At 47.1% G+C, this 25435-nt stretch overlaps 1 protein-coding gene across 3 annotated transcripts in view; it reads left to right on the top strand.

The window, feature by feature from the left end:
* Positions 1–24020, top strand: part of UXS1 (UDP-glucuronate decarboxylase 1) — a 78863-nt gene extending 54843 nt beyond the window's left edge. For 2 of the 3 annotated variants that reach the window (XM_004686194.1, XM_004686193.1), the window contains exons 10-15: positions 5610–5729; positions 11093–11136; positions 14615–14675; positions 17300–17357; positions 20109–20212; positions 23155–24020. In XM_004686194.1, coding sequence (XP_004686251.1) covers positions 5610–5729; positions 11093–11136; positions 14615–14675; positions 17300–17357; positions 20109–20212; positions 23155–23286 — 519 coding nt within the window. In that variant the 3' untranslated portion in view covers positions 23287–24020. The remainder of the gene's footprint in view (positions 1–5609; positions 5730–11092; positions 11137–14614; positions 14676–17299; positions 17358–20108; positions 20213–23154) is intronic. The other variant, XM_012727610.1, reaches the window with a different exon arrangement.
* The last annotated feature ends 1415 nt before the right edge of the window (positions 24021–25435 follow it).

Raw genomic sequence — 25435 nt, 5'->3', positions numbered from 1 at the left:
CTTGGCTTTCTGAGTCAGTGCCAGAAGAGGACTGTAGTCCACCCACAGGAACAGGCCCCACACAGTGAAGACAGGTTGTGTAAAAGGCTGCCTTCCTAGGAGTAGAAAATAAGATGAATGAAAAGAAAGAAAAATGGTCCCCCATAATCCTCTCCAGAGATAAAAATAAGGGGACACAAAATAAAATAAAAACACCATATAAAGATAGTGAAGGATTATTCAAGAAGTTAGAACGAGCTTTTACCCAATTTATGGGTGCTTCCCACGAGGGAGAGTGGGAGGTCCTCCTTCCCAGTTGGGCCAGACCCCTGAACATGGCCTCTCTGGGGCTTGCGCTTGTGCTGTCAGATGCCACCTCGTCGAGGCAGGTGTCGGAAGTCTGTTTTGCAGATGGAGGGCTCCAGAGCCTCTGTGCAGCTGCTTCTGTATGTGAGCTTGAGCCAGGACAGGCTGGGTACAGGGCTGCACACCCCAACCCTGGCTACCCCATGGGGCCCTTGCAGGTAAGAAGCTCAGCTGGGCGAGGAGATGTGAGGCCCCGAGCCTCAGCATTGCCCTGGAATTTCCAGTTGTCCAGTCCCAGGCACTGCATGTGATGGGTGGGCTTATAGTCCTCAGGGCGCTGTCTTCCAGGACAGGAACAAATACAAAACTTTAGGTGGGTGTTGGGACTTTTGCTATCTTTAGACAATTAGGAAAAAGAAAAAACCAGAAGGAAAAACCAGTTGAGAATGCCCTTGGCATTTATTATTTTAATAACTTGTTACTTTTTATACACAATGGCACACAATTGCACATCACTGTGAAGCATAAAAGATCATGTTAGTGTGAAGACCCAATATGGTATGTGGGCGTATCTTACGCTAAGTAACAGAAGGATGGAGAATATACACAAGAAGTATGAGTCTTTATAAAATATTTTCCCTTTTTCCAAAAGATTCTCTGCTGACTTTCTTTTAGTGAATGAAATAGCCGAATGTATTCAGAGTATAATTTTCTTTCCCAGGAGAATCTTTGCTACATATAGACATTTTCGAAAACCCTCCTTTATATGAAGAAAAGCTCTCTTGCATTTTCCTCTGGGGGATGGAGTGAAATGGAAGTTGGGACCGTGGGCGTGGCATTTTTCAGGACTACTTTGAACTTGTCAGAGAGGAATAAAAAGGCAGCTTCTCAGTGTTCTTGACTCTGTGGTTTTATGAATGTGGGGACTTGCCCAGTGTGCTGTGGTTGGTGCTTCGTGAACCCCACACCAGTCTGCCCCTCTGGGGTCTGTGGCCCACCCACTGGGCTGGGTCTGCAAAACAGACCACCATTCATAAAACCACAGGCTGGCAGAGCAGAAAAAAGAAAACTCAGACAGCCTCTAGTCCAGTAACCTGCAGGGTAAGGTTTAGTTTTATTATCGCACATCAGACTACTTGTGAAAAATTAAATAGCTGATACATGTATTACATTTTAGTTAAAAAACGAAAAGTCAGCAAGCAGCTAAAGTAAAGCAGATCATCTGGTCTGGGTAATAGTCACATCTAGGGGTCAGGACCTGTGGCCTGGACCCTTGGCGCTGGCTTCCCTTCCCAGCAGGCTAGTTGTTGCTGGCTGCCCACTGACAGAGTAATCCCCTCTGGGCTCGCAGCGGGCGTTGGCATAGCCGCTGTGAGCATACACCCATAACTGATTGTCGGCTCTATAGCAGGCTGAGAAGATTGCCAGACAGACCCCAGACCCCACCATCCACCCCTCACTTCTGCCCTTGTGAGGTTTTCTCCTTCTGCCACCACCAAGAGTGACATGCGACTTTGCAGCACCTTCAGGAACCTTGCTCCGTACAGGGATCTCCAGGTGTTGCAGTAACCTTGGTTCTGTGGAATGGCCTCTTATCTCCAGGAAGGAAGCAGACCCAAAGGGGTGGGGAGTGGGGGGTGGGGGACATACGGGCACTGTCTCAGGGTCTGAGGAGCCTGAGGAAGCTTCCCTGTCCAGACGCTGTACCTGGGGTATTTTGGTCCCACTCCTCACAGGTCAGCAGGCCCTGCTGTTTCTGTTGGCACAGGCTCTCACACAGGGAGGGTTCTGGCTTCTCCTGGGCCTCACCCTGCTCCCAAGCACAGCTTCTCTGTTCCATGAGCAGAGTGTGGTGTGCAGCGGCTTGGGACAGTACTCTTCAGGTAATGGTAGTGTTTTGTTTTGTTTTTTTAAAATATGGTAATATGGTGTGTAATATGGTACAGGCCAGAGGTGAGGAGATGAGAGGATTCAGCAGAGACAGAGTGGGGAGCAGAACAGGCAAATTGATGAAGTACACTGCTGAGGGGAGCAGCGGGCGGGTCAGGACAGGTCTGCTGCACCATGTGGGTCAGCTCCCTGGCCAGGGATCCAACTCATGCTGCAGTGGCAGCAAATCCGTTCACCACTAGGGAGGGCCCAGTAGTTACATTTTAAGAGAATTTTGGAGGGAGAGCCCTTTAAAATACCCCTGCTGGTGACATTTCTGTCCTAGGGACACATTTGGGAGGGAGGACTCCTCTAGATTCCTTCGGGCCACTGCTTGCTCATCAGTCATGCCTGCTGCTAACTGTGTCTCGGACCAACTTCCCCAAACTTCAACCCTCTGGCTACGCGGTAGGCGGGAAGACTGCGTTTCGATGCCAGATCCCCTGCCTTGAGTTCTACTTACCGCAGTCCAGTCACTGTTTAAAGTTGTCTGTGGCTGTTCCCCGTGTGCTTCTGTGTACTCGCCCATAAGGTGCTCTGAGCGTCGTCCTCTGAAGTGCCCACCAGTCTTACAATGATGAAACTTGCAAGGAATTGTCTTAATCCTTAATAAAATCTTGATGCTTGGAGCCACAGTGAGTGACACATGATTCCACACCAGGACACAGCCACAGACTCAAAGTAAAGGCCAGCCTTGCTGAAGGACGGCTGGGCGGCCCTTCCTGGGGTAGGGGTGTGTGTGCTTGTGTGCAGAGGCCCTGCCCTGTGGGTGGACCTCAGGGGGCCTGCAGGGCTGTGTGGTGGCAGCTGACTGAAGCTGCGTGTGAGGCAGGGGTTGTGTAGATTTCTGCTCACTGGTCATTAGGCAAAGGCACTCCCTTAGAAGGGTGCGTGGCAGGCACGTCCTGTGTTTTCATCCTGCCCATCCCTCCCGGGGTTTGGACACTGCCTTCCTTTGGTCCAGGCTTCCTCCCGGGCGTGCCTGCGGGTGCCTGTGGCAGTGGCATCAGTGCCAGCTGACTGTTCGCTCGCTGCCTGGGATCCCCAGCATCACAAGGATGACCCTGCCAGGAGGCTAAAGGAAGTAAGGCCGAATGGGGTGGCATTTTATGTCCCGATGCTTCCTGCAAAAAGAGAAACACACAAACTCAGACAGCAGCCAGCACGAGCGGAGAGCAGGTCTCAGCTGGAGAAACCTTGGCTGTTTTATTTGTGTTGGGAGCCGTCTTGGTTTATGCTCACTTGGGAGTTGGGTTCTCCAAGGGGTGATGCAACTGTCTCAGGGGCTATGTGGTGAGTTGTCCTGTGTCGCCGGATGTGACAGGTCCAAAGGGAAGTATGAAGTGAGCAGGCCTGTTACATGCTGCCTGTTACTTCAGAGCTCAGTTTTAAGGCTGCCTTGTCTGTCTTGGGACACTTAAAGGGACGGTCAGAGGGATAAAAGCACTTGATTTGTGGTAACCTTTATGTAGCCCGTTGAGCTTCCTTGCCAGGCATGTGGCTTTGACTTGTAAATTAGCTGAAGTTTTTCCAGTCTCTTCCTAGAATAAAGTCATTTATCCGCTTGTGATTCTTTTGTCATGGTAACAAGTAGATGCAAGTTATTTGCTTTTGACATCAACATCTCTGTCTGTAGCTTCCCCTCCCCTTTATTATATGTTCTGGTTAGTTCAGTAAAAGATGATTTCTTCCTAAACTTACAATAATAGCTTTTGCATGAACCCTGAGACTCATAGCTCATAGGAAAGTGGTGTAATGTGTTGCTGGGAGGAGTTGGTAAAAGTAAAGTGCTCTGATTTCCATCGAGGTAACAGGCAGCATCCTGCTCCCCAACCATGTCACATCATCACGCATGTGGAAACTGCCTGTTTGGTGGCTCACCGAGACCGTAAATGAGCCTGCCACTCTGAGGCTTCAGATAGACCCTGGGCACACTGATTGCTCACCTGCAGCTCACCATACAGGTGTAGAAATTCTGTGTAGGATAAGCCCTTTTGTAAAGGCTCTGTGCCCTGGCCCAGACGGCTGCACATCTGAGACAGTTGGACTAGAAAGACATGTCTGGACTAACAGTAGCAAGATGTGAGCAGTGCTCATCCCTGTGGGCTGGGCAGGAGCACTTAACCTGCTGCAGCCTTCTGCTCTTCATTGTGCCATGACAGAGAGGGAAGGGGCAGGCCTGGAGAGCGAGCCGTGGTGCGGGGCAGGCACGTGGACACCAGGGCTCCCCCTGCACCTGCCCGCCTCAGGAGCCACAGGGGCGAGTCTGTAGGCTTGGATCGAGCCAGTTAGAAACACGTATGTGGTTAGCAGTCCGCTGATTCTGAGCTTGACTTTCTTATACAGAAAGAAGCAATCTGTGAGGTAATTGGGATCATCTAGAGAAGACTTTAGGGTTTAAAAATGTACTTTTCCTGATTCCATATTTCAAAGTGTGCTTTTCTTGCTTACAAAAATAATGGATGTTTATTGTCGTAAGAATAGAAATGTTTAAAACACACATAGAAGAAGAGGAATGTCTTTAATCTCACCGCACAGACGTAGCCATTTTAAACAGTGTTGGTGTGTGCCTAGGCCATTTAGCTAATGGTCCATTGGGTGTAGAGTATGTTTAGTTGTCCACTAAAACAGATTAGCTTTCCGGTGGAACTGATTGGTGGTGAAGGTATAAAATAATTCTTCAGGGTTGCTTCTATGTCCCTCTTTTCCCAAGATTTAGTGTACTTGCCTCCAAACCATTTATTTATTTGGGTTTTAAGAATTCTTTTTTTTATTCATAAGTTTTTTACAGTGGTTTTCATTTTGTACATATTTTCATCTCAGTTGGCAACCCCGTGGATCTCCCACCATCACTTCACCCATGTGCCATCACCACAGTCCCTTGTGCTCTTCCCACCCAGGTCCAGCCCTGTTCCTGTCCCCCTCCCTTCCCCCATAGAATGTCTCTGGTTTACAGTTGTTAGTTTAAATCAATTATTCAACATTCATTGTCATTTGAATTCTTAGTGAGTGATAAGTTTACACAACACGTGATGTAGAAAAGAATAAAGCGTATGCATGGCATGATCCGTTTGGAAAAATATTTATTAACTGTGGAAAAGATTCTGTGAACACATTACCCCGCCACCATAGGTTCTGGCCCAGCATTAATGTTGGGGCCCCGTGAGACCTGGGATGCCTGGTCTTTTTCTCTCCCCACATTTGACAACTTTGGTGTAACTGTGTGGTCTCCAGGTTGTTTTCCAACGAGCACATTGCATAATCAAAACAGAAACACCACTTCATTTTGAAATGAAGAGCAGAACTTTGCCTGGCGTGATCACAGGCTGGGTGTGGGAAATGCACACCTGCAGGCTGCCGAGTGAAATGCATCTCTCCTTTTCTCTCCACTCCAGGAAGGCGTGGAAGTGCGCGTGGCACGGATCTTCAACACCTTCGGGCCACGCATGCACATGAACGATGGGCGCGTGGTCAGCAACTTCATCCTGCAGGCGCTGCAGGGGGAGCCACTCACGGTACGCGCTGCCCGCGTGGCATCTGCCAGCCAGTGATGGGGATGAGCGTGTGTGCACCTGTCTTCCCACTGCCCTAGAGAAGCCAGTGGGTGGAATCCAGAGGATGACTTAGGAGGCAACTGCAACCCCTTGTTTCTGGAACCCACACTTTGCCGAGTGCGACAGCTACAGGCTTCATTTATGTTGCCTAGGCACCCAGGCGTGTCTGCCTGCCTTGGCCTAACTGTGAAGACCTTGCCGATGTTTGCTGGGCCCACTGGCTGCAGCAGGGTGTCTCTATAGTCAGTGCATTGCAGATCGCCGACAGGTAGAGATGTGTGTGTGTCAGGTCTTGGCAGCTTGTGTTTTCTTGCATCTGCCTGTTGCTCTCAGCCAAGGGGCTGGCAGCTCACCGTTCTGGCACCCTCTGTGGGGCAGGTGGACTCATTGCCCACTGCTCCCTTGGTCCTCCCTGGGGCCTCCTTGTGAGGGCATAGCTAATGAAATTTGGTTGACTTTTCTTGGTTTTGCCAAGTTGTCCGTGCTAGCCGCCTTAATCTTTCTGCCTTTCCCATTCCATGCCTGCCTGCCTCTCCCTGCCTCTTTCCGGTCTGGCATTCAATGGGCTTTTTTTTTTTAAAGATTTATTTATTTGTGCATACAGAACTGGGGTACAGGCCAGAAGCTCAGGGGCGGCGAGAGGCTTCACCAGAGACAGAGCAGGGAGCAGAACAGGCAGATCGACGAGGTACACTACTGAGGGGAGCAGCAGGAGGGTCAGGAGAGGTCTGCCACGCCATGTGGTTACCTCCGGGGCAGGCGGAGATCGAACTCATGCTGAAGTGGCTTTAGCTTCTTAGTGCTATGCTTTAACCCGCTGCGCCACCAGGGAGGGCCTCAAAGGGCTTTTAAAGCTCATGTTTGGTGTGTAGCCAAGACAAGAAAGTGTCCTCTTACTCTGAAACTCCTGTAGGATGGTTTATTACTGAGTAATAAACTCAGTAAAGGTTAGAGCTAAATGTACAAATACAAATACACTCTTGCACTTATCTTTCTCTTTACCTGCTCCCCTCCCTTTCTTTCTCAATGGAGGGAGTTATTTTACTGTAATATTTTATGATCTTTTTTAAAAAAAGATTTTATTTATGCATACAAGAACTGGGGTGTAGGCCTGTGGTATAGGGGGTGAGAGAATTCACCAGAGACAGAGTAGGGGGTAGAACAGACAGATGTACTGAAATACACTGCTGAGGGGAGCAACAGGTGAGACAGGAGAGGTCTGCCGGGCCATGTGGGTCACCTCCCTGGTTGGGGATTGAACTTAGGTCACAGTGATGATAGTGCTGAGACTTAACCCTTGTGCCACCAGGGAAGCCCCTATTTTGTGATCTTGACATCTATTACTTATTTAATACTGAATATGAGTGCAGGGAGCGGGGTGTGTTATCACCCATGGAGATTATATAACTGCTTAGCTCTCATGGCTTCTCTCCATCGCTGCTCTCTGTAGTTCAGCTCTTCACCATGTCATTTAACTTAGAACACAAAGCTTAACCAGCTGCAAAATGGTGTGGCTCCCACAGAGCAAGCCACAATTTCATTTTTAAAAGTGTCTTACTGAGCTAGTGCTGGTTTATAACACTTCAGGTTTTAGGTGGACAGCATTAGCCCCCAGCCTGCTTTTTACACTACATTTTGGACACCACCAGAAGTCTAGTTTCCATGTTTGACCACATGTTTGGACCTGTCACCTGATCCCCCACCCCCGGCACCTTCTGGTAACTGCTCTTCTGCTCTGAGTGTGGGCTGGGTTTTGTTTTCCTTTTGTTTTTTTCATCTTTTACATTTGAATAAAATCGTGTGTTTCTCTCTCTCCACATGACTTATTTCACTTAGCAGAGTGCTTGGCCCATCCATGTTGTTGCAGATGGAAGGATTTCATCTCATTTTTTTCCAGTCAATGGGCATTAGGTTGTTTGCAATCTTGGCTCTTGCAAAAAAATACCATGTGGAACAAGGGGATGCATATGTCTCCTTAAGTTAGTGTTTTTATGTTCTTTGGATAATACCCAACAATTGGGATAATGGAATTGCACAGCACTTTTTAGTTTTTCTTTTTTTTGGTGAGGACTCTCCAAAGTGTCTTCCCTAATGACCGTACCAGTTACATTCCTACCCACAGTGTTCAAGCGGTCCCTTTTTCTACTTCCTTGCCAACAGCTGTCATCTCTTGTCCTTTGACACTAGCCACTCTGCCTAGTCCACAGCCCTCCCCTCCCTGCCCTGCGGGTCACAGGACACTTTGGGTGCTCTCCCCATGCATGGTTCTCTGTTGCAGAGCCTGCTGGGTAACATGGCTCTCACTCCATCTACCCCTCGTTTCCATGCTTCTTACTGTTTTCATCGCCCTTATCCCTACCTGAAATGTTGGTTTTCTAGCACTTGAATCCTCTCTGGAATGTACACGCTTAGAAGTAGGGAACTCGGCGTTTTTCACAGCTGTGTCCCCAGTTCTTGGCACCCAAGTGTCACGTGATGATGAATGTGGGTTGACTTGGTGACTGGGTTGATGGCGACCACTTTCCTTTATAATAGGCACAGGTAGTGCGGTGACTTTTTCCAGAAGCCAGCTGTCGCTCTTCATGCTGTTTGGGTTCTCAGATGTTCTTCCTGGGACCCCCTTAGTCCAACTGCTCCTCTGAGAACTCTCCTTCAGGGACACTCTCCCGGGCCTTCTTTGCCACTGTGCTCTCTAGCTGTCCTCACACAGGAGCTCTCAGAGCTGCTTTGCTTGCAAAGTAAGCTGTTAAAGCCTTCTAAGAAACAGCTTCCTGATGTATTGCTTCCTGGGCAGCAGCCACGGCCTGAGTCCCGGGTGAGAGAGCGAGTCCCTGGGCCACCCCGAGAATACCCCTATTGTGGACAGGCGGCCATAACTCACGTGCTGTCCTCACGCTGCGCAAGCTTCTGTGCCAGCAACAGGAGGAGAAAGAAGGCAGGTGCCACCAGGATGGCCGAGAGTCCAGGCCTTGCCAGACCCAGCCACTCTGCGACGCCATTGCTGAGGGGGGCGGGTGTCCCCTGGAAGCCTTGCGCATGTGCTTGTCTGCTCTTGTCATAGAATTCTCTTTCCCCTTGGTGACTCGATGAAGTAACTAACGTTTCCTCCCTTCCTGTTGCTTCTCAGACTGAACACTTTCATTGGTAGTTGGGACCGTTTGAATCTTCTTTTCCCTTTTCCAAGCTGGGTTATTGTGACCCCTTACCTTCCAGATGCTTTTTCTGAAGCTGTTTTTTTCTTCTCCTTCAGCAAATTTCCTTCTTGGGCATGGCTGAGTCAGTATCCGATAGCATGACTGAGTTCTGTCTGTCATGCACAGAAGCCATATTCTAAGCTGAATCACACAGAAGCTCAGAAACTGTTCTCATGTAGGTTTAGGAAAATAGCTACGTGTGGTTCAGTTTGTGGTTTATTTTCGAAGAGATTTAGTTCACAATAGAGCTTTAACTGACCATACTCACATATACCCATGCATATGCACATTCATGGTGTGCTAATGCTGTTGTATCCATTTGTCTGATTGAATCCAGTTTGTACAACTTCACTGAGATGACTCTCCCTGTGCAGCTCACATACAGCAGGATGGGTGTGAATCCAGTCTGTGTCATTTCAGAAACCTTGTTGTTCATCCAGAGGAAAATTTCAGGGAAAACCATATTCCTCTGAAGCCAGCATGTTATAGCGGTCCTTTGTACCAACACAGTGACATTGTGTGTCCTAACTTTGGGCTTTTGTTTCTGGAGACACATCCATCATCTCTGGTACATTGAGCCAGGGGATAGTATGCTTGCTCCCCCACAACTTGCTGCCGGCCCCTGCTCCCGGCTGCTTGTCAACCCACCCTCCTGCCTTCATGGTAATTCCTGAGTCTCCCTGCTGTTCTAATGTGCCACGACCCTGGTCCTGACCCCTGAGTCTGCTGGCATCATCTCTATCCTATGAAATGAAGCCAAAGGTGCTGAAAGTCCACATGTGTTCGAGGGACAGCAGGCATTGTGGGCCTCAGGGCGCTCCCCTCAGGGCCCGTCCCCCGACTTGCCGTACTGGCTGGCTGTGTATGTGCTGTGTGCAGCCCCATAGGGAAACATGACCTCACCCTGTGGCAATTACTGTAGTGGGAAAAAAAGCACAGAAAAAGGCCTGGGAAGACATACTGTTCTTCTTTTATCTGCACTTTTTCTTTTCAAATCTGGTGGGATGAGCCCTGGGTGCCATGAAACAGATGAGGCGGTAGGCTGGTGCTGTCTGCAGAGCTGGCGCTGTCTGCAGAGCTGATGCCCACTCCTCTCTGTCCTCAGGTGGCTGGCGGCGTTACAGGTTGCCTCAGAGATCAGAATGTCTCAGGAAGCGATGCCGCCTCCTCGCCACTTCAAGCGAACAAATGAAAACTGGGCTGGCTCTTGGTTTTCTGTGACTGTGGTGTCAGGGCACTCCGAGCTTCGTCTCATCTTGTTTCATCTGCTTTTTCTAATGAAGTGGTATAAGCTGAGTGGTCACAAAGTTGCTGTTGAACATGTTCTGTGAGCACTTTGCACTGAGCTGGGCGACCCTAGGGCAGATGAGTCAGCCTCCTCCTGCCCCAGTGAGCTCACAGCCAGCCGGTTGGCCTGAGTGCAGCTTAGGGCCGGTCACGGATGTTGGGGCCATCATTGGAGCCACACGGACATCTGAGCTGGCTCCTAAGAGATGCACTTTGCCAGGTGGGACATAGACAGAGGGGTTCATTAGGCTATGAGGGGACAGTCGAAGGAAGAAGCTGCCAGCTTGTGTGGAGAAGAGGGAACATGGTGGGGCCAAGAGCAGCAGGAGGCTCCTCGCCTCCCCTCTTCTTCCCCGTTTCTTGTCCAGTCTTTTGAGTGTTTCTCAGCCTTGACTGCACATTAGAATCACCTGGGCAGATAGATGAAAATCTGCCAATGTCCACCCTTCCCAGAGGCTCTGTTCTGATGGGCCCCAGAGTGGAGGACCCTGGTTAATTTGTGCTGCTTGCTATTTGCATGTGGATTTGGAGAACACAGCCCCCAGACCAGACACAGGGCCTGATGCATTGTAAGACTAATAGAAGCTGAATCATTTGACCGTATCTGTCAAGGACCAACTTTATACAAGTACATGAACTCGCATACACACAGACACCCACAGGTCTCTGCCACCCCCCAACCCCCACCACCACCTCTGTCCCGGCATGATTTTTGGGTACAAAGTGGGAGTTGCAATGTTAGTGCTCTTTCAACATCGGTTTTGAGAGATCAGTTTGCGCCCCTTATGTCTTTCTGGCGACAGTGTGTTACCTCGAGAGGCCTAACTGTTGTTTTCCGCCTAGGTGTACGGGTCCGGTTCTCAGACGAGGGCGTTCCAGTACGTCAGGTAAGACAGCACAGCCCCCAGGCCTGCTCCCAGCAGACAGGTGCAGGCCGGATCCTTGGTGCCTCCGTGACCCATTCCTTAGTTTCACAGCTGTAACTACCTAGCTTGGTTAAAAGTTAACTTTAATATTAAGATGGGATAGCTCTTGTGGGCTCTCTGTTCAAAGTTAAGATTTTCCACTCATACATTGGTGACTTGTAGGACTCAGTTCTTGTGTGCTAATCTTTTGCTGCCACCTAGTGTCACTGAACTAAACTTGCCAAGCCATGAGGGCAACTGGATTTCAGTTTAGGTGGATTTAAGAGATGACCTTAATCCTCCAACCAGCCTACAAATTCTAAAATCTGACCCATTTTAAGCATAGCTTTCTGGGGGGTGGATGAGATTGTTCTCCTTAAAGAAAAGATACAGAATCCTAATGTGCTTTTGTGCTGAAATTGAATGCAGATTAAAAATAACATGTAGAATGTTGGGTGAATAGTCTCCCATGGCACTTTCTATGTTTTAGTAATCCTCAGCTGTCTAGGTTCTTGTTCGTCAGCTTAGTTGATGCCTAATTTTAAAATGTGCACATGGAAGTGTGAAGCTGAACTTTGATAAATCCATAAAATTTGATTTAAAAAAATGCAGTTTGGGTTCTGAGAGAAGAGTTACCATGTAACAGTGATGTGTATCAAACTAGTTTCCCACCTGATAAGGTTATTGTGATTCTGTGTGAGTTTCCGGTGTCCATGGCCTTTGTAAAATAGTTCTGTATCTTGGTACCATACCCTTTTAATGTTAATACCCTGGGATGCCTGTCAGTTGGGAAGTGCTGTTCCTGGTGTCCCAGACTCTCCTCAGGAGGGTGTTGTGGTGAAGTGGTAATGCAGTGCAGGTCTGCATGGCCCTCTAGCCCTACTCGGCCAGAACAACCACCTAGACGTTATCTGATTGTGTGAGGGTCTTGGGTAGAAATTCCTATGAGAAGTGTAGGAAAGTTAAGAGTGCAGGTTTTCCCAGAAAGTGTTTGTGCTAACAGGAAGCTGTGAATGAACCAGTGTAGCAGTTAGCACTTCCCTCCCCACCCAGTGGTATCTTGCCATGCAGGACAGAAAGCTGGAGGAAGAACATCACTGGCCGACATTGTTGCCCAAACATACTAGAAGGACTTGACTGGGAGATAGCAGCCACCCCTCTGTCAGGATTATGTCATCAGGTCTCAGAGCAAGCTGGGATGGCTCACTGTGGGGCCCAGGCAACAGTTTCTGTGTGCTATGCACCGTCTTCCTGGCACCTTGCTTTCATCCCACCCCCCTTCACCCCACCCTGATCTTTGCATTTTCTTGAGGAGGGAATCTTCCAGTCTTTTGTTACTTTGAATTCCTTCTACCTCTTTCCTGGCCTCCCACTGTCTCCAGCTGCAACACCAAATGAAGCATTAGTGAGACTGAAGGAAAAGGGAAATTGGTTCAGAGCATCTTTTTTACCATTCTCATTCTTTCAAGGGCATCAGATAGGACCATCACTTACAATAACCTTATGGCTGGTGATTAAAATACCCTAAGAACTTAGTGAAGTGCATGTCTCACCACCATCCCAACTCAGGACGCCAGCACAGCCCCAAACGAGGACTTGAGTGACTTTGCGAGAGATGTTGTTGCTAATGTTCTTCCTTCATAAAACCGCATCACCGTGTGCTCCCCGCTCTGATAATTCTCTCGAATCTCATGTCATAGGGTCTGAGATCAGGAGGCTCATGGAAAGGACTTCCCCAACTTCTACTCTAGGTACTCAGGACTCAGCTGAGATGGTAGCTTACAAGGTTTTGTTCTTAATAAGCTGGCTTTTTTTTTTTTTTTAATGAAACAGTATTTTTAACTTCTCAATTAAAAATGCCTACCTTCTGAATTGGTGGTTACTGTATTGAATTAACTGTTTCTAACCTTTGATTGTTCCAGGGCAGCTTTTAGGGTTTTTATCTCTAGGTGGTCATATGCATTGACATCTTGGCATGACTGTGTCTGATATTCTCATGGTCAGATTATGTCCTCATCTGCATAACAAAGGCATGCTATATATTTTTTTTTAAAGTCACTTTGTCAAAATGACACTTGTAAAGAGCTTCAGGTTAAATGAGTGTGATCTGTGCAATTTTGACCTTAAAAGTTGCCAGTTTATTAATAAAAGATACATGACCCGTAGCTGGGCCCCTCCCCTCCCACATGAGGACAATTATATAATCATTGTCCCCAGCTAATATGCGCCCTCCCCTTGTTTTAGTATTAAAAACGATTGTGGATGTAACAGAATGGCAGCTTTTAATGTCTTTTTGTGATTATGCAATGGCGTGTGCCATACGAGAACATGTTGTGATCATATCTGCCATAGTGATGAAGTGACTTTTTGCCAATTTCGAGAAAAGAGAAACCGTCCAGAGTCAGCAGTAATTTGCATTTGTGCTTGATCTGTGAGAACAGAATGGATTTTAGATTTGTTCATATAAAACGCCCCTTTGCTCTATAAACAAAAGCCCAGGAAACCGTTCGTTTACTAAGAGCCCCACTGAAAAAAAATAATTTTCAATGACAAGGAAAGCAAAAAAATGGAGGTTTTCTTTTTGCAAGTGTATCATAGTAACCTGCTCCTTGCTGGTAATGATGGAGGAGGAGGAGGGAGAGGTTTCAGAATAGATTCATTTGGATGGCCAGAACAGAACTTTAAAAGAAATATAGTTGACTTAGACAAAGTACTTGTATATAGCAGTGAGGTGTCATTTTTACGAAGTAACTTTTTTTTAACAGAGCCACTCTTTAAAGCTTCTGAAAATAAGAACCAATCCTTGGTAAGCGAAAATTTGCTTACTTATCTTCACCTTCATGGCCCGGTCGATCACAATCCATTTGAAACATTCAGATACTTTGACTGTTCATATGAAATGTTTTTAGGGGAGCGGGGGTGGTGAACTGAAGATGGAGGGAGTTGGGTGCTGTGTTCCAGTAAATTCAACACTCAGTATTGTTTGACTTTATCTGTGATTTGCCAGTATGGGACTTACATACTGGAGTTCTGTCATTTCAGTGGATCTTTTTTTATTTTAAAGTCATTTGCGTTCGTATGGACCAACTACCTGGGTTCACATTAAACATGGACTTTCATCAGAAACTATAGAAACTCCATCTTTTTTGGATATGTGTCTACTTTGTTACCATTTTTTAATTGTTAAAGGACTTCAGAAATACAGAGAACTCAACCCCATCACACAGCATCCATTCTGTTCGGCCATCTTTACCCCACCCACTGAGCACAAATCCCAGATGTCACACCATTTCATCCATGAGCACTTCAGCATCCGCCAGCTCTCTTATTTACAGGATTTTATTTTGACATCCAGTTTCCATTCGGGTTTTGGTTTTCTTCTGGGAGGTGGCTTGGGTCTGATGCTCAGCACGTGACGCTTCAGTGACGGCCCCTCACCTGGCCTTCCCTTCTCTTCTAGTGACCTCGTGAATGGCCTGGTGGCCCTCATGAACAGCAATGTCAGCAGCCCGGTCAACTTGGTAAGTGTGTCTTCTCTGCTGTCCAGAACGGGCAGTTTCATTCATGAACCCATGAAAAGCACCAAGCTTTCAGAGTTTTTCTTTGTCATCTGTGCACAGAGATAGGGCTTGCACTCTAGTTGCTTGCTGAATAATAGAGAAAAACCCAGCAGTGAGAGGACACAAAGAAGCAGTGACCGCAAGACATAATTGAACAGAATAATAAACACTAAAGCATCTCCTGCCACCTGAAAGGCCCAAGTCTGAGAATTTGTAAAGCCTTTAGCTGCTAGTAGATGGACATTTGTTCGGTGCCCATGCCTTTCTCTATCTTTCCTGCCTTAGCACTTTCTCTGGCAGGTCATCTTTTTAACACTTGATTGAGTCTGAGGAGATGCAAGTTGTTGAGAACGTTTCCCAGTTACTGGCCGCATCTAACTCAGCTGCACAGACCACCTTTGTTGCTTCCTCCTTCATTGTTTCTCAGAATCTCTCTGTGGGAGGGATTAAAAGGTGGTTTTGCTCAAGCTTTCAGCATATTTTCTTCTCAAAATATTTCATTCTGTCTGGCTTGTTCTGACTGCAGAAAGATTTTCTTTCCATTTAGGACACAAATCTCATTCTCTACGTGTACCCACTGGCTATTCTCCACTGGGGGGCCATTTCAAGCTCATTTGAATCCTCTGTAATGTGATAGCTTTCCCAGGATTGGAAGGGTGAGCTCCTGCCTCCACTCTCCACTCCTCTCCAGTCCCTTCAGCAGCCTTGATGTTGTTCTGGAGTCTCTTACCCCTTCGGTCACTGTCTACTAAATGCTATTATTCTGCCTCACTTAGACTGTGAGGTGTCCTGTATAGGATGTCCAGCACTCTGGATACTCTGCTTCTGTCCATGATAACAGACTCCCTAGCCCCATCTCTCACTAGGGAGCCACCTTAACCCAGCCTGGCCTTAACAGATCAACACATGCATCGTTTCTTAGAAGCCACTGCATTCCAGAACTTTCCCGTGTAGTTCTTTGTAACCAGCAATCAGAAGCATGTCCCATAAGTTCATTTCTCACAGATTTGGGGGGGGTTTCCTATCCAACAGGAAAAAGTGGACGCTGGGGTAGTCATTTCCCTCGCGGGTGCTGACTGATTTATGGTATCCCTGCCGGCCAGCTCCTAGTTAGCACTTGTGAAAGAAAAAACAAAAGCAGTTGAAAAGGGAATAGTGTGTCTTTTGAATCTCAATATATTTTTGGGTATTTGCCTCCCCGGCACTTTGAAAAGACCCATGCCACCTTTCCCTTTGGGTTTTTGCTACATGCTCTTTAAAATATGCGTATTGTCAGACACTTCTCTGAGCAACTGCTCTTTAATTTAGATCCCATGCTTCTGCTTGGCTCTTTGTGTGTGTGTCCTAAGCTGTGCATAGGACATTTGGAAATTCTCATGACATATTCAAACCAGTCTCTCCTAAAGTCTAAAAAGGGTGCAGGTAGCTTTGATAAAAATGGGGCCACTGTCTCCCAAAGTCCTATCATTTCAGTTTGCTTGTCAGTACTGGCGTTGTACTCAGAATTAGGCCTACGAGTCCTTTCTGCCTTTATCACCTTTAGATTAAACTAGGAGATCGTGGATGAAGAGCACAATATACAATATACAATTGCCAAAGTTTATGACGGTCTCGCAGGATAGGAGGCAGGGTGACAAATTAGAGTAGTAGGATTGGAAAGGGAATCCATGGCTGCTGTGCTGTGTTATGGAAGGAAGCATGGAGAAAATGGTTTTCTCTGAAGCCCCCCCTTACAGTTAGCTTACTTTATACACTGCTCTGGGAGGGAATTTCAGTTGAGAGAGCTTTCATGTGTAAACTTGCAAGTCCTTTATTATGTAACTTGTTAATGCAGTGCACCCAGAGGGGAATCTGTTGCCTTAAGAATTTTACAGAACCAAACTTATGCAGGTGACACTGTAGTTACATTGGATGTGGGAATTGCCCTGGGATGTGTGCCAGCAAGTGTATCTCTATTACACGCTTTTGATCTGTCTGAAGGATGTTCTTATCACAGACAGTGTGGAAGACAAAGGTAAAGGTAGGCAAAGTTTCCCCTGCTGTCCAAATCCATACTCACATGCGGCTTACAGGTGAGGATATGTTCTGAGAAACCATCATGAAGATGTTTCTTTGTGCCAGCGTCATAGAGTGTGATTCACTAGATGGGGTCGATTACTCCACACTAGGCTATGTGGTCTGACCTGTGGGGACCACTGTCCTATAGGAGGGCTACAGTTGTCAGAAACATTACGAGGGCGTGCATGACTCTAGAATGTTATTACTATTTTGGTACGATTTTGTAGACTATTATTTGGGGTCTGGAAATAACTTACTGTTAATTTATATGGAATAATATTTGCGCATTCCCAAATCCCAAAAATTACCTACCAAATCTTACCACATAGGAATGCTGTACAGCGTGGCACTTTGGTGAGTAATCATGGCCTTGGTGAGACCCTGCAAGACTGAGGAGCAGGAGTCTGTGGACTTTCTGAGAACAATCGGCCATGAACCTCTTTCAAGACCTGCAGGTGGAATGGGGTGGGTAGTGGTGGTGGCTGCTGTTGAAATTACATCTATAACCAAAAGCTGTTTCTTTTTAGGGGAACCCTGAAGAGCACACAATCCTAGAATTTGCGCAGTTAATTAAAAACCTTGTTGGTAAGTAGGACAAAATGCCTTCCTGAGTGAAACCCATTGCTCTTCCCATATCAGTTAGTAACACCTTGGCTAGAAAATGTGTAATTAATACAAGCTAATTGAATGGGATAAAATGCAGAACTTTATCAGGAACAGTTGTTTTCTGATACCTTAATTAAATAATGGAAAGATAGATAAAGACAGAAAGGGGTGGGAAGGAGGTTGGTTTTGCTCACAACTGTAATTGCAGGTTTGTGTGGAGTGGGGAGAATAGACGTGTTCCCAGAGCTTGAGATGTGATTGTGTTGGCTCATCTTGCCAGGTAACAGCTGTTTGGGTTCCTGCGTGGGTGGTACCGAGCAGGGAATTTCAGAAATGTAGGGGAACATGCCAACGTGTGTGTTTTTGACAAAATTTCAAGTTCTGTTTCTGGTTTTGACCAGCATGGGGTGAAGTGTGGGAAGCAGTGTAGACACACAGGGTAGCCCCATTGAAGGGGTCATAAAAGGTTTCTGTATTCTCAACCTTGGGTTGACCTTAGTTTGTATACATACAGTGGGTGAGCCATTTTGTTGCCTCAAAACTCAGGGTTTGTGACCTGCTGCTTAAGCCACGTTTGAAAGGCAAGAATTGGGGTAAGAAAGTCAGATTCACTCAGAACACCAACCTTCTGAGGAGATGGCAGACTCATATCCTGGAGAACCCATGTTAAGTCCTGGTGTACCTTGTGTTATGGCAGGTCACTGACATCCTGCTCTTTTTTTTTTTTTTTTTTAAGTTATTTATTTGTGCATACAGAACTGGGGTACAGGCCAGAGGTCAGGGGCAGTGAGAGGCTTCACCAGGGACAGAGCGGGGAGCAGAACAGGCAGATGGAGGAAGTACACTGCTGAGGGGAGCAGCAGGCGGGTCAGGAGAGGTCTGCCGAGCCATGTGGATCTCCTCCGGGGCAGGCGGGGATCGAAGCGGCTTTAGATTCTCAGTGCTGTGCTTTAATCCGCTGCGCCACCAGGGAGGGCCCCCTGCTCTTTTTTAAAAAAAGATTATTCCTGTATACAAGAGCTAGGGTAGGGTGTAGGCCAGAGGTGTGGGAGTGAGATGATTCACCAGAGACAGAGTGGGGAGAACAGGTGGATCCATCGTATACTACTGAGAGGAGCAGCAGGAGGGATGTGCTGCACCATGTGGGTCAGCTCCTTGGCTGGGGATCGAATTCATGCTACAGTATCTGCTGATAGCTTTATAGTGCTGAGACTTAACCCCTTGTGCCACCAGGAAGGCCTAGACATCCTTCTTTTATCCTCAGTTGTTTCTTTTTCTCAATAGTTGCAAAGTCCTGTTGCATTCATGTCCTTGGGTCAGACCGAATGGGTAGTCTGTATCTCCAGATTCATTGCCAACAAGAACTAGGTGCAGGTTAGTGCCCAAGGGTTTGCTTAAGGATTCTTAGGGAAGCTAGTATGTGATTTCAGGTACACAACTGAGTATCATAAAGGTGTGGTGGTTGATGATTGACGTTTGTAGCTGGCTTTAGTGTGTTCGCTTTGTTATATCTGTAGGCCTGTTGGAGCGCTGGCATATTTGGTTCTTGAGAGTTGTCTGTTTTCCAGAGTTGACTGAGATTGAGTCAAGTTCCAACTAGAGTGGAGTGTGGTTTTCTCACATGGGGTGGGCATGATTCAGGGTCCTTTGAAGGATCCCTCACTGACTCACTGGACTGTCATTTGGACTGACTTTCTGGCAGAGCCATTGCCCACGGCATGGTTAGATCAGTTGGGCCAGAGGCGGGATGCACTTCTTTAGACATAAAGCACATCTCGTGACTTCAGCAGCTTCCAGAGACATCCATTTCCCCAGCGTGTCCTTCCCTATCCACTTGAGCAGGACTGTGCTCCCGTCATAGCCCTATTGGGGTGTCAGCATCTGAAGCCTCCCAGAGGCCCCTGTGGGCCCACATTCTCAGCACCGTGTCGCCTGGACCAGAATTGCCTTTTGACAGGGCCTGCAGGTGGTCCACGTCCACTGAGAAGCGTGGGTCTGAGCCTGAGTAGGCCACTTACTGTGTTCTGTGAGTTGACTGTTACACAGACCACATTGCCTTAAGCAGCAGCTGTACTGTTTTTTCAAGATTCTGTGATAGGGACTAGCCTTTGCTGGGGCCTTCTCTTTCAGGGCTGGCTGGTGGGCTCTGGTTCAGCTGACCAGCAGGGTCTGGGCCAGCCCAGTAGATATGGCTACTGTGCAAGCAAATGGCTCCGTCCTTCTGCATGTGGTCTCCAGCAGGTAGTAAGATATTTAGCTGTTGCCCAAAGCTTCTTGCAGGTGCAAAGTGGCTTTAGCCAGGAACCACCTGTGTTGGTCCCCTGTGCTCTACCTCTTAAACAAGTTCAAGGTCACCTGATTTCATGAGGGGCTCCTGCAGGGCTTGAGCCACCCCTGTGTCGCTTACTGGGAGCATCAGTATTGCCAGATTGGCTTTTTTACTTACTTTGGGGTCCTGCTCAGGGTGTGTCTGCTGTATACTGGTGGCAGGGAGGTGGGCTGCCCGGAGCCAGCAGGGTGGGCAGGGCCTGAAGGCCAAGTAACCCGCCCCTTACCTGTTTCTCCTGCGGCCAGAAGTACAGCCCCTTATATGGTGGGGTGATGGTGGGGCTCAGGGTGCACCATATTCATGGCACACATAGGTTTCACTCTGATACGTGTGAAAACATCACACCCCTTGTGATTTGTGACGCCCTCTTACCTTGTTTTTTTTTTTCCTGAATAACTCAGGTAGTGGAAGTGAGATTCAGTTTCTCTCTGAAGCCCAGGATGACCCACAGAAACGAAAACCAGATATCAAAAAAGCAAAACTGATGCTGGGATGGGAACCTGTGGTAAGTGTTGGGTCGTGCTGCCGGCAGGGTCTCCAACTCTGGAGTGGGGTAGCAGGTGCTGGTGGGCATGGAGGGACTCCCTGTGGAGCTGGGGGTCTCTGGCATCTGGGCACACGGGGATTTCTCCAGGCCATTCAATGGCTTTTTCATCCTGTTTCTCTTGTTCTCTGTTCTGAGATAGCAACTCTGATTTTGTAAAATCACCCATGCACATGACTTTATCTGTGAAGAAACTTTGAGGGCCATGTCCCGTGCCCCGAGTCTTGCACAGCCCTGGCCACCCTGCTGACTCAGGGCCCAGGCTGGCGGCGTGTGAGGTGGGCGAGGCTGCGGTAGGGCGGACAGCACTCTCCAGTTCCCATGCATGTGGCTGTCACACTGTGCCTCCACACCTTCCTTTGCTCTTGGATGAACTCAGACTCCCAGGACCTCTGAGAGGCTGTAACATCCTTCTCCCTTGTCCTAGGATGCCCCTCCCTGGGCCTATGTTCCCCAGGCTGGCATACCCCCAGAGCCACTTAACGTCTGGGGCCTCCTGGCCACGGGCTGGGTGCAGAGCCACCTCCTGAGTCCACAGTGACCACATCTGCAGGCCCAAGCTCACCCGCTTCCCTCATGTCTCTGTTGCTCTCGCCAGAGGGCCCTGCTAGAATGTGAGCTCTCTGAGGGCTGTGTGTGTCAGCACTGGGCACACGCCAGGTGCTCAGTAAGTGCTGGGGTGTCCTTAGTGCACCCTGTGGCCGCCCCCACCACCTTTATCAGGTCATATACAGGAATGGGGGAACAGCTAAGAGCTATTTACTTTGAAAAGGTGTACATAGTTGTGAATGTGGGGAAGGGAAAACCATGTCCCTTCTACCTGCCTCTGAGTTTTAGCCAAAACCCTTGTAATAAAAGATGGATTCACATGAGAGGAACAGACAGCTGTTCACTGGGCATGTATAGCTTAGGTGTGCATAGGAAATGCCCGATGGAAAATAGTAACTCCGGAAGGTGATTTCAGAATTCAGAATTAAAAACTATCTTTGTAAGGAAAGGGCAGAGGAGACGAGGTCTCTTAGAGGAAAATAAATGCTTTTTAGGAAAGGTACTGGCCCTTAGAAGAATAAAGGGAGACAGCTTATGACCAAGTTTGTTAGTTTTTGCTGTCTCCAGTGTCAGGATTCTCTCTTTCCTGGTTGATGAAACTCCTGGGAAGGGGGTTTCTGATAATTGAGCTCTTTTTGGAGGTTCTGACTCATGGCAGATAAAGGGAGTTCAAAGAAATGTTTTTCTGTAACTGTTATTTTGAGGGGTAGAAGGTCCTGGAGTACAGTAGCATAGTGGGGTGTCTGTTTTGTTCTAGAGTTAAATAATGAGAAGGCCAGAGCGTCAGGGATGAGACTGAGTAAAGTGTGGTCTGTATTTACTTGGCGCTCTGCAGGTCTGAACATCTGCTGATGGTCATAGAAACTGACTTAGATAAAGATAACATCATACCCACATTTAACAAACCCAATATACAGTAATCCCAACTGTGTAAAGCAAACGACAACAGTTTTGCTTTCATAAGGAATATGTCTTCAATTCCTGCAGAGTAAGCCTACCTGTGTTTTAAGCTTAATATGTTGAAAAAACCTCAATGTACGTCTCCCACACACTAGCTCTTGTGCAGTAGGTGAGGTGTGTGTATACAGTGGGTGTGCAAAACCTCTGCGGCTGCTCTCGGAGACACCCAGCCCCAGAGGACAGGCATTCCATGGTGAACGTTCTAGAAGAACATCATCTCTTCCTACTAGTAGTTTCATTTCATAGGACATTTTGGAGGAGCCTGGCCCAGAGAAGGAGCCTTCCGACCCATCTTAATTTCCCCACATGTGTGTGCTTCGAGCAGCTTTTTTTTTTTTTTTAAAGATTTATTTATTTGTGCATACAGAGCTGGGGTACAGGCCAGAGGCTCAGGAACAGTGAGAAGCTTCACCAGAGACAGAGCGGGGAACAGAACAGGCAGATCAACGAAGTACACTGCTGAGGGGAGCAGCGGGCGGGTCAGGAGAGGTCTGCCGCGCCATGTGGTCACCTCCTGGGCAGGCGGGAATTGAACTCATGCGGAAGTGGCTTTAGATTCTCAGTGCTGTGCTTTAACCTTTTGCGCCACCAGGGAGGGCCTAGAGCAGTTTTTTTGAAGCAGAGGTGGCATCCAGCCCATATATATATATATATATATATATATATATATAAAACATATATATATATGTTTTATAATATAAGTTTATTTTTACATCATTTTGTGCATTTTTCCATCTCCGTTGCAATCCCCTTGGCCTGCCCATATTTTTAAGAAGTTTGATTTGATAATAAACTTTGATATATTTTTATACCTAGGGGTAGTATTTTGAAACCATCCCTAGCACCAGGATTACAGGTGTCCCCTTCTCCCAGACAGTTCAGGATGCCGGTGAGCAGTGCCTCCCCTATCAATATCTCCTTTTGTTCTTTTAATGGGGAGCTGATTTGGCTTTTGCTTCCTGTTTGCTGCAGCATAGCTCCACATTAAGTTTGCTTTTTGTGGGTTATCTTGTATCTCTCACGCTCAGCCTCTTCGTCAGTGGGGATGAAAGTGCAAAGAGCAAACCCCTGTGGAACAGTGAGGCAGCCAGGTAGGCGCCCTTCGCAAGCCCTGCCTTTTACGAAAGAGAGGAGCACTGTGTGAGCATCTTAAGGTGCCCTTTGAGATAGGAGTAGATACCAGCCAGCAAGAGGTAGTTCAGGTAGGAGGGTTGGCATTTAGGTGTGTAATCTGCCAAATTACACAGCACTTCTGTAGCAGCTTTAGAAAGACGCTCTGAGAATGCCCTGCTCTGAGGGCCGCCCGATGCGCCGCAGTGCCGAGTACAGGCCACGCTTCCTGTTGTTCTTCCGGCTGTGCCTGTGCCACTCACTCTCACTTTCTTTTCACACAGGTGCCTCTAGAAGAAGGCTTAAACAAAGCAATTCACTACTTCCGTAAAGAACTTGAATACCAGGCAAATAATCAGTACATCCCCAAACCAAAGCCTGCAAGAATAAAAAAAGGACGGACACGCCATAACTGAAAACCTCACTTCTGGGACTGGAGACGCCCTGTTTCACACTTGATGGGATGTATTTTTTTGTTTTAATTTCCTTTAAATATTTTTTAAAGAAAGACTTTCAAAGGTGTCATGAAGAACAAACTGGAATTTCATTCTGAAGCTTGCTTTAAAGAAATGGATGTGCCTAAAAACTCCCCTCAAAAACTGCAAATTTTGCCTTGCACTTTTTAAATCTGTCTTTTTATGTAAAATAGTGTAGATGCATCTCTGCATATTTTCAAGTTTTTTATCTTGCTGTGAGAGCTTATGTCGTGACTGTCATTGACAGTTTTATTTACTGGTTTCTTTGTGAAGCTGAAAAGGAACATTAAATGGGGTGAAAATGTTGATTTTATTTATAAAAGTGGGTACTTACAAATGAGACATTATACTATGCATAAAGAAAAAAAAAAAAAACACAAACAAACCGAGCAGTATTGTCAGGTGGGTGGTGCACTGGCGTTTATTCTTTGGGAAGATAAATGAATTAATTTGATAGCTTTATGTTTCTTTCAATTCAGAATTTTTCCAAGGTCTAGTTTTTAGTTGTAAACTTGACTTTGAAATATTTCTGTTGGTTATCACGATCAAGGGTATTTGAACTCACTACTGTGTCGTGCTGCCTAAGGGGGTGGGGGGTGGGCAAAGTTAACATATTCATCGTTGACAGTGGTTAAATATGCTATTTTAATAAAATATTGAAATTCACTTTCAGTTTTAAAAGGTTGACTGCATGGCGCATTGTTGGATTGCTAAGAAAAACGTTGGCGATTTTAAGAAGAAAATTAGGTTGGTAAACTGTCATGTGAGTGAAGAGGAGGGTATTTCCCTGCTCGCTCGGACTGGATCTGTGCATGTCACATAGACACGTGTGGAGGGTCTCCCCTGCGTTTTGGGATGGGTGTCTGGGCGTCACAGCCTTCACATGCAGGGATAAAATGGTCGCACAGCCTCCGCAGTGACAGTCAAGGCAGACTCAAGCAAGGTGAAATGACGCGGAATGTACTGAATGTAACGGCACACCCCTGGAGACTGAACCCAGCTCTCTGATCCAGGAGACTCAGGCAGGGCCACTCCGTGGGCACCCTGGTGCACCTTGCATCACTGCCTGGCATGGGCGGGCGGCCGCTGTGGGTGTTAGCTCTAAATTCTGCATGAACTTGACTTTGTTCTCAACCTGTTTGTCCTGTTGAGCGAATGTTGGTCGGACCATGCCCATGCGTTCTGGTTTGGTCTCATGAGAGAGACTAGGGAATCTGGGAAGTCCTTGGTGATTTCCTAAGGTTTCATTTGCATCTTGAATGATTTGTGTGCTCCCCACTCCCCCAACCTGGAATATTTTTTTCAGCTCCACTGTTTTTCTCCTCCTCTGTGACTCCAATGATATGGTGATTGTGTGTGTGCGTGTGTGTATTTATAGTTCCATGAGTTCCGTGTATTCTCTGAAGGCCTTGGTGTTATCAGCTGACCTTTTATTGAAACCCACAACTCTGTGTGTTCTAGGAAACTCTGGATCTGACTTAAATCTTTGCTTATAGTAGGCCTCCTCTGACACCAGGTGCATGCTCTAATTTATCAACGAGACATTTAGAGGAAATGTCTCTCAAAGTTGAGAGGAATGGGGTGCTGGATCTTTTTGTAAAGGCTCATCAGGGATGGAGAAGTGGGCATGAAAGTCACCATTATGTATACCTCAGTCTCATGCTTTTAAGAACTTTAATCCTCAAGTACAGAAATTTCTATAAACAATCAAGAAATATGCACACGCCCTGCTGGGAGCACTTAGCTCTGTGAAGTAGCCCATTCCATTGGAATTTTGAGCTAAATTCAGCTTCGCTAAGCAGCGGCTCGTGGGTTCTAGTTGTGCCCTTGAGGGTCTCAGCGAGCAAGACAAAGACTTCTTTTTCTAGACAGCCCTCCCTGTGTATGAACAGTCAGGTCACTGCAGGCATGACAGCCCCTAGCCTGGGTTCCCCAGATGGCCTGGCCACTCTCCCCCAGATGTCTACTTAATCTTGTCTTTAAAAAGATGGGGGCCATCTCCCATTTCTAATCTTTATCTTGTGTCAACATCTTTACATGGTGGGATTTTTGCCCTTTATTGAAGAATACATTTTATATGAAAATAGCT

This window comes from Condylura cristata, unplaced genomic scaffold, assembly GCF_000260355.1.
Source record: "Condylura cristata isolate star-nosed mole 26May11 unplaced genomic scaffold, ConCri1.0 scaffold00020, whole genome shotgun sequence".
Lineage (NCBI taxonomy): Eukaryota > Metazoa > Chordata > Mammalia > Eulipotyphla > Talpidae > Condylura > Condylura cristata.
This window is presented reverse-complemented; position numbering and strand designations above follow the sequence as displayed.